Below are 8,640 nucleotides of genomic sequence, written 5' to 3'. Positions count from 1 at the left end.
AGTGGGGAGCATGCAAGAGTTCTGAAGCAGGGAGCGACCGACTTGGGGGGCGGCGGGCAGAGGGTGTTACTGTCCGCTGGGTGGAGGCTGAGGATAGGCTGACCAGTGGGGTCTGCAGCCAGAGAGGGTAGGGCCTGGGCCCAGGGCAGCCTCCTCCGTGGGGACCCTGGGCCTCAGCCTGGGGACGGATGCCACAAGCCGAGGCCCGTCTTCCTCCCCATGTGCTGGGAGCCTGCAGGCGGGAAGCCTCGGCTCTCGGCACCATTTCTTTCGATGCGAGCACCAAGGAGCATGAGGCCAAACTCCTTGGCTACTTTTCCCATTCTTCAGTGCAAAACGGCTCCTTTTTATGGCCTCAATAAAGCTTCCCGCTCCCGTTGCCGCAGTGGCCACGTATGTAGTATTTAAACCACATTGGTGGATGACAGAGACGTACGGATATTTTTAATCCCAACAGGCTATTACGGTTCATATCATGTCTGTCAAATAAATATTATGAATCATTTCCCGTTATCTTTATGGGGGCAAGCCGACTCCATCAGTGAGGGTGGGCACGGAGGCTCTTGGCGGAATATTTATTTACCTCTTATGTATATGTATGTGTGTGGAGGGAGATTCATGGAGCAACTGTCGGGAAGAAAGGTCCCGATAAAGCACACCCGCCGTCTTCTGGCCTGCGGGGTGGCGTCTGCAGAGGGCCCGGAGGGGCGGAGCCGGGGAGCGGCGGCCGGGCCTCTCCGCGGGCGAGGTCGGGACTGGCGCCGGGCTGGGGTTCTGGGCGCGGGTCCCTCCTCGGGCTCCCGTGGCGGATTCCTGTGGCTCCCGTGACCGATATCGCTGTGCACAGGTTCCCCGCGTGTGCCGTGAAGGGTCCGTGGTTGGTGGCTCTTCTCTTCCACTTTGTCAGAGACCACGGGTTGGAGCGGGCCCCGTGAGCGCTGGTGGCCAAGCCAGGCGGTGGCCTCCCCTCCCGGGACCCACCCACCACCCAATGTCCCCGTTTTGCTGTCTGGCCCTTCAATCTGGAGTCTGGTCTTCCCTGCACCCCCCACCCCCCGCCCAGGTGGCCTCCCCTCCTCCCACACTGTGAGGAGGAGGCCCGGAGGATTTCGCTCAAGGTGGGGTCAGAGGCTCGTGGTCGTCCTGAGGCTTCCCCTGTGAGTCGGGGGACCCTGGTGCCAAAACCACTGCATAGCGCAGAGCCGGTCACTGCTCCTCTCCGCCTCGGTGGCTCCATCTGTGAAATGGGGAAACGGGAGTCTCCGTCTGCTGGGCTGGGTGGTTGGAGGGGACAGTGCCTGACAGTGCGCGCAGACCTGACTCTGAGAGGCACCCAGAAAGCATCTGTGGCCTCCCTTGATGCGGAACTCCCGGAAATGCGGGCCCTGTCCGGCCTCCCGGCTGCCCTCTGCCTCCCTCCAGGCAGCTGGTACGCCTTCCAGGAGCGTCTCTTTGGAGGGTCCTGGCAGGGACCCACCCATCTCCGAAATCCTGGTCCTTCTCCACCAACAGGCCCCGTATCCCCTGAGGCCTCACTTGAATGGCTTTGCCTACGTCCCTTAGCCTCCTGGAAGTCTGGAACGGGCCTCCCACCCGCGATGGAAGTGAGAGGCCTCCTTCAGAGCACCTGATTCGTGCGCTACCGGCCCTCCTGTCCTGGCGGGTGTTGGGGTGCGGGGAGGCCAGCGAACTTGGAGGCCGGGAGCTGCTCACAGGTGCAGGGGTGGCGCTTCGGGGCTGAGGGCACTTCACAGACCCAGCTGGCCTCCTCTCCCCTCCTATGTCCCTTCCTCTCCCCTCTCCGGTCCCCTCCCCCCCCTCCCCCCCTTTCATCTCCCGTCCTCTCTCCCCTGCTGCTGTCCCTTCCCCTCTCCCCTTTCCTCCCATCCGGCCAGGTGTGGACAAGCAGCTTTCCCTTGTTCTTCAAACCGATCAGCTCCAGCAGGCCTCACTGGGCTTCATCCTCATCTCCCGGCTTGGCTCACCTGTTACCCCTGGCAGGAAGTGTCACGCCCAGAGGAGCCACAGAGTTGGGGAGAGAGGGCCCTCTGGGCTGGGTGTTTGGGGACAGAGGCAGGCCACCCACCCATGAGGACAAGTGTGAGTGCCCGAGCCCCTCTACTTGTTGGGGGCCAATGACCCCAAGCCCCTGTGCGGTCCTGTAGGTCACTTAGAATCACATGGACCCTCTTTAGGGGAAGGAACCAGAAGCAGCCGAGCTGGCCCTTGCTGTCCCAGGAAATGCTGGGAACGGTCCACCCGGACACCAGCCTCAGGGGCCCCAGACCAGCAGACACGGGCCTTCAAAAATACTATCCACCCAGTGATTCTGGAGACTGTTTACAAGACTGTGCTGAGACAGGCGCATGAACAGGCCACAGTACCCAAAACGGCATCTTCAGGGATGTTTTAAAAGAAAAAAAAAAAGCCCTGAACAAAAAACAAAACTCTCTTAGATCTCAGGTTGTAAATAGATGAATATAACTATAAAAACTTTTTTGGCTGCAGAAGCACACGGCAGGAAGGCGGGGGGCGGTTTTTTCCGTGGTTAGCTGGGACCGGGCCACTCCAAACGGGGCAGCCACCGTCCCGGGCGGTGTCTTGTGGGAGCGTTTCCACAGAGTGCCGGCTTCAGGCGAGAGCGAGAAATAGAAACAACAAGCAGCACGGGCATTTTCCACCCAAGAGACGGGTCTGCTGAGGCCCCCGGCCGTGGGTGGTGACTCCAGGGGTGCCCTGAGCCCTGCACCCCGACCGGGAGGCAAGGCCACGGGCTCCTGGGGTCTGAGGGGGCATCTGTGGGCCCTGAGGCTGGATTTGAAGCGGGTCTGTGGTTTCAGACCCCGCATTTGCTCCGCCGCCCTGGATAGAGGCTGAGGGCCGGGGCCCCCTCGTTGGATCTCTCTTAGGAACAGAGCGGCCGTCACCTCCTCGCCTCTGTGCCTTCCCCGGGCGTGGGGAGCCCATGTGGATACTGGCCTGCCTGTGGCTCCCAGTCTTCAGCCACCCCCCCCCCCCCGATTCCAGAGTTTTCCATGGCAGGGCTGGGGCTGGGGAGGGGCTGGGAGTCCCTGGTGCCAGGCTGCCCACTGCCAGAGGTGACTTCAGACGTCTGAGCCCAGCCTTCCAGGCCTCCAGGACCGGCTTTCCCACCGGCGCCCAGCGAGTTCCGACCTGCCCTCCAAGCGGGCTGCCTGCTGTTCCTTCCAGAAGCTGAGCACCTCCCACCACCTGGCCAGTGCTCACACGGGTCCTACCGCCTGCCCTGCCCTCACCCCTGCCTGTACTCAGTGAAAACCTCCCTTCTTCAAAACCCAGCTGGAGGACAGCGGTCCCCGGAAGTGCCTGGGGCCCCTGGCTGCGTGAGGCCCGGGGTCCGCAGCACTTCCTGCGTGCCCACGGCTCTGCACCTCACACGGGAGGCCCCTGGAGGCATGTTCTGTCTCCGGTTCGGGGCGGGGGCTCCCAGAGGGCCCAAGTCATCATCTCGTACTAATAGTAGTAGTGGTAGAAGCGATAGCTGAGCTCGCCGAGCTCCTCCCACTCGGTGCCAGACTCTCCTTCCTTGTTATCTCGTTTCATCGGCACGGTGACTCAGGGAGAGGACTGTCATCCCTACTTTGCAAATGAGGAAACTGAGGCCCAGGGAGGGGTGTGACCTGGCCTAGCTGCACTGCTGGAAAGGGCCAGGGCTGGGATCTGGCCCATGCCTGTCCACCTGGGACCACACCTCCCCCTGAGTAAGGGCGCCACAGACGTTTGTTGAATGACTGAATGAGCCATGAGCTCGCTCACCGCTCTCTCTCCCGCTCCTTCCCACCCACCCAGCCTCACCCTCTCTGTCCTGGGGCCCAGGGTCTTGGGTTGTGGATAGGGTGTCCTTATGGGACATGGTAGGATGGCAACTTCACCGGGGCCCGTGGGGCCTGTGCAGGATTGCACCCTGGCACCCTCGGAGGCCCAGAAGGGCCAAGGACAGGCCCTGGGTTCAAATCCTGTCTTCCCCCTCACTGCTGCATGACATGCTCCTGGGTTACCTCTCAGCCTGTGTGTCTTCCCCAGGCAGGCGGCTTGTAGCGTCCACGGCCCGTGGGACGTTGGGTGACTCTGTCAAGCGAAGGAGGGAGCACTGTGGTCTCAGTGGGCCCCTCTTCCTGGGCAGTTGCACCCACTTGGGTGTCTGCACGAAAAGGGCATCTGGCCTCTTCTGCAGGTGGAGGGGCAAGGTCTGATGGTGCCAGCCAGTAGGTCAGGCTCCAGAAGGGACACCGATGGCGTCCCATGGCCACAGGCACGCTGGAGTGCGACGGAGGCAGGCCGGAGAGCTGGGGCTGGCCCTCGGCATGCTCTCCATGCGTAAGCGTCACTGCCAGCGTCTGCTCCTTGTCAGAGCTCTCCCTGGGTGCTTCCCTGCCCCCAGCCCTGGCAGGAGGAAATCAGTTTTCGAAGCTGTGCCCCGGGGAAGTGAGGAAGGGTGTGATAACAGTGGACGAGGGCCTCAGTTAAACAGGCTGGGCTGGAAGGAAGGCGGGGAGCTGCGAGGCGTGTGTGGGGGGCTGCTGGCAGGGGGCCCAAGAGCCAGCAAAGGGGAGGGGACGGTGGATCAAGCAGAAGCCCGGGGGCCAGTACAACCCAGGGCCATGGCTTGTGGTTCTGCTGGCTGGGGGTGGTGTTGGGGGGTAGCTCTCCAACCAGGGCTCCAACTGCCACGCTCCTGCTCCAAGTGGAATGGGAGCCTCCCCCAGGACAGGTCACAGTGGCCATCCTGAGATCTAGCTCCTGGCTGTCAGGTGGGTCATGGGTCCTGCCACTCCCCACTTCCCAGAGGGGAAAGCGAAGCCCAGACTGTAATGCTTCCCCGGGGTCACATAGGTGGCAGCCAGGCGGTAGGGCTCCCTTCCTTGTCAAGGGCCTCGGTGTCTGGGCGGTGTCAGTGGCCAGCTCCCTCTGCCATCAGCAGCCCCCGGCCCCAGGACCACCACGTGCTGCAGGTGTGACTTGGCTAAGCCCCTCCACCACCCGGAGCCAGGGGCTCCATGCCAAAGACAGCAGCAGAGCCCCAGGTTCGTGCGGGCTGGTGGGGAGGGGGCGCCCTGCATCTGCTCAGCGAGGCTCCCCCCAGGCACGTAACGCAGGAACCCTAACTCCTGCCGCCAAGCCGTCCCGGGGCCAGCTCCTTCCTTTCGTTTTTAAACAAACAAATCAGAAATTTAAAAGTCTGGGCAGAGAAGTAGCCACCGGCCTCCAAAGTCGGCACCCAACTCACGGCAGCTCCCCCCTAGGCCGGTGCTGCTAAAGAGAGGTCCCCGAGGTCCGGCCCGCCTGCAGGGAGTCTCCCCTCCCGCTCCTGCCCCTCCCGGCGGGCCAGGCTGCCCGCTGGGGCCGGCCACGGGGCAGGGCAGAGGGTGCCTGGGGACCGCGACTTCCCCGGGACGTGAAAGTGGGGGGCGGCCGGCGGACGTGTCCAGAAACTAGAGGATTCGCTGGCGGAGGTCTAGCCCGTGTCCCCGCGCGAGGCCGGGCCACCGCGGGCCTCAGTTTCCCCACGTGGCGGCGGCGGGGGGGGGGGGGGCGGCGCGAGGCTCAGCCGGCCGCTTTGTGTGGCCGCCCAGACAATGGCCCGGCTGCGTAGGACTCCGCCGCCCGCCCGCCTCCCCCTCCGCGCGGAGGGCTGGGGACAGCGGGGAGGGAACCCCCGCCCGCCCCTCCCCCGCCGCCCCCGCGCGGCTCCCGGGAAGCCCGGCCGCGGCCAACTCGCAAGTTTGCGCGGCGCCCGCTCCGCGCTCGCGCCCCGGCGCGCGCGTGCGCGCGCTCGCTCGCAGGGACGGGGGGCGTGGGGTCCGCGGGAGGCGCGCGCCGGGCGGGGCGGCCGGGCCGGGCGGGGCGGCGGCGGCGGCGGCGCTGCGCCGAGTCCGCGCCCGTCGCGGGCCCCCCGCCGCCCCCCCGCCGGCGCCGCCGCGGTTGGATCGGAGCGGGCGCGGGCGCGCGCGGCGGGGGCGCGGGCGCGGGCGCGCGGCGGCGGCGCGCAGCGCAAGTAGTTTACATTGTTGGGCGACTTTTGCAACAACTCGCCGCGCCGCGGCCTCCGCGCGCCGCCGCCGCCCCGCCGCCGCCGGCTCCCGCCGCCCGGGCCCGGCCGGCCGCGCCGGGGGCCGCCGCGCTCGCCCCGCCGTCCCGCCGCCGGCCGCGGTCGCCGCCGACATGGACACCAAACATTTCCTGCCGCTCGGTGAGTGCTCGCGGGCCGGGGCGGCGGGCGGCGGGCGGCGGGGCGCGTTCCCGGCACGCGGGGCGCCCGGCCCGGCCCGCTCGGCCCCGCGCCCCCCGCGCGGCCCTCGCCGAGTTGGGGCGCGGGCGCGGGGCGGGCGGCCGGGCAACTTTTCCCGGGCCGGCCGGGGCGGGGGGCGCGGGCGCCGGGCCGGCCCTGGGTCGCGGGGCGGGCGCGGGCAGCGGGCCGGCGGCGGAGGCGGCGGCGCGGGGGTGGGGGCGGCGGGCGGCGGCGGACGGGGGTCCCGCCCCGGCTCTCCCCCCCACCCCCAGCCCCCTCCTCGGCTACGGGGTCCGCCTGCGGCCCCGGGGCGCGCAGCTCCCGGCGGGCTGCGCAGGGGCCGGGCCGGGGCGGGCGGAGCAACTTGTGCGCTCCCAGCCTGCGGCCGCCCTGGCACCGGGACGGCCTGTGCGCCGCCGCCCGGGCTGCCGAGGCCAGCAGGCCGCCGGCCCTGGAACTCGCGGGACCCCTCCTCCCGGGGGTGGCCCGGGCGCGGGTGGGCAGGGTCACCCAGGGGCCGTGGCACCGGGAACATCAGACCGGGAAGGCCCCATCCCAGAAACGGGGCCCCTCACTCGGTCGTGCGGGGCGTTCCGGGGAGGGGGGGCTGGCCCTGCACTTGGGGGAAGGACACCCCAGAGGCGCTTTCCCGTCCTGGTGCCATCCCGCCCGGGGGCTTCTCTGCCCCAGACCCACCCCCCCCCCGGGCTCCAGGCCCCTACCCACGTAGGACGGGGAAGGGGCTTGGCCAGGCGCCCCTAGCCGCTACCCTCCCTGGGGTTTGGGAGCCGGCGAGAGGCAGGGAAGGGGGAGGGGTCGGGGAGACTTTATGAACGAGCGCCGGGAAGGATATTAATTTGGTGGTGGGGCCGGCCGCCAGGCTGTCAGGCTGGGTGAAGGGCCTGTGCGAAATGGAAATTAAAACAGCTGATTATGAATGAAACCCCTCGGTCAGTCGCCCCTCCTGCCCCCCCCCTCGCAGCCCGGGGCCCCCATTTGGGCAGCAGGTTGGCCGTCAGACCCCAGCACGGCTGCAGGGACGGCTGCTGAGACTTGTAGGTGGAGGTGAGCCAGCGTGGAGCTGCCCTCCACCCCCTTCCCAGGGTCAGGGTGAGGATCTGAACCCTCCCTGACGCCCCTCAGCCCACTCACAAACTGGGGTGCTGCCGGGAGACTGGACCAAGGCCAGCCAGGTTTGTGAGATCTAGGAAGATCCTCTCTCCGATTCTGTAAGACGCAGACCCCGAAGCCACCCAGCGGAGCGTCCTCCTGGCATGAGCCTGGTCCTCCCCGGGGCCTCTGCGGGTGGGCGCACACGCCCATTGTGCAGATGAGAAAACTGGCTGGGATCGCCCGGGCCATAGGACACAGAGTGGTGAATTTTGGAGTTGAACCCCTAGTCTGTGGGTGCCAGTGTGTGTGGAAGAGGAAAGAAAGCTAAGTTGTCTCTTGTTTTCCCCCACCAAGGCTTTGCGCCGTCACACGACGCACGCAGACCGGGCTGTGCTCTCCCGGAGGGTGCCTCCTGGGTCAGGAATGCTCTGCTCTGTCTTTGCTCCCCATCCCTGAGGTGGCAGGGCCCTGGCTGGGTGCTGGGGGCAGGAAAGGTCTCTGTCTCCGATGTCCTGGGAGGGTCTGGGAGTTGGCGCAGGTAGGGCCCCGGCTGCGGGGTTGCGGTGCTGGCGACCCCACGGGAAGGAGAGGGGTCCTGCCTCTGCACCAGGGCCCCAGGAACCCGGACAGGTCCCTCAGAGACTCAGAGGCTTTTCCTCTCCCAGGCTGGTGGCCTTCCAGCAGCCCAAGCCCCGGGCTTGAGTGGAGAGTCCCGGGCTCTGATGACATTTTATTTTTTTCTGAGCTTGTGACCGGCTTTAAAGAGCCGTGGAGTTGAAGGTCCGATTAAGCAGCTACTTGCCCAAGCTCTTTTGTAAACACAGTCTAATCCCTCATGGGGGTGAGTGTTGGAAGGCCCGCTCACTTGTCCAGGGCCCGGCTGGCAGCCCAGGGCTGGGAAGGCCGCACCGTCCGCCTCTTGGGCTCACGGGGCCTTGGGCAGAGAGGGCCTCCTCCCCCAGCAGCCACTGTCTCAGGCCTTGGTGGGGCTGGGCACTTGCCCTTACCCAACTGGGAGTCTCCCGGCCGCTGCCCACTGAGCTACCTGGTGAGGGCCAGGGACAAGCTCCTGCTTCCTGCCCCTGCTCCCCAGTGCCCCCCACACCGGCGGGGAGGCCTGCATTGGCACCCACCTGGGGGGTGGGGCCAGAAGGCCGGGCCTGCAAGGGAGGCCCACAGGTCTCAGGTCTGGCCAGACCCCGCTGGGCCAGCAGTGACTCACTTGCTGGGCGGGAAGGGGTGGCCCATAGCAGAGTCAT

General features: G+C 66.9%; 1 protein-coding gene across 1 annotated transcript in view; it reads left to right on the top strand.

Annotated features, from left to right (window-relative positions):
* Positions 1-6,080: 6,080 nt before the first annotated feature.
* The window catches only part of RXRA (retinoid X receptor alpha), a 91,060-nt gene continuing 88,500 nt past the window's right edge, over positions 6,081-8,640 (top strand). The window contains exon 1 of the mRNA XM_046022601.1: positions 6,081-6,229. Coding sequence (XP_045878557.1) covers positions 6,202-6,229 — 28 coding nt within the window. The 5' untranslated portion in view covers positions 6,081-6,201. The remainder of the gene's footprint in view (positions 6,230-8,640) is intronic.

This window comes from Meles meles, chromosome 11 (assembly GCF_922984935.1).
Source record: "Meles meles chromosome 11, mMelMel3.1 paternal haplotype, whole genome shotgun sequence".
In the NCBI taxonomy this organism is placed as follows: Eukaryota; Metazoa; Chordata; class Mammalia; order Carnivora; family Mustelidae; genus Meles; species Meles meles.
This window is presented reverse-complemented; position numbering and strand designations above follow the sequence as displayed.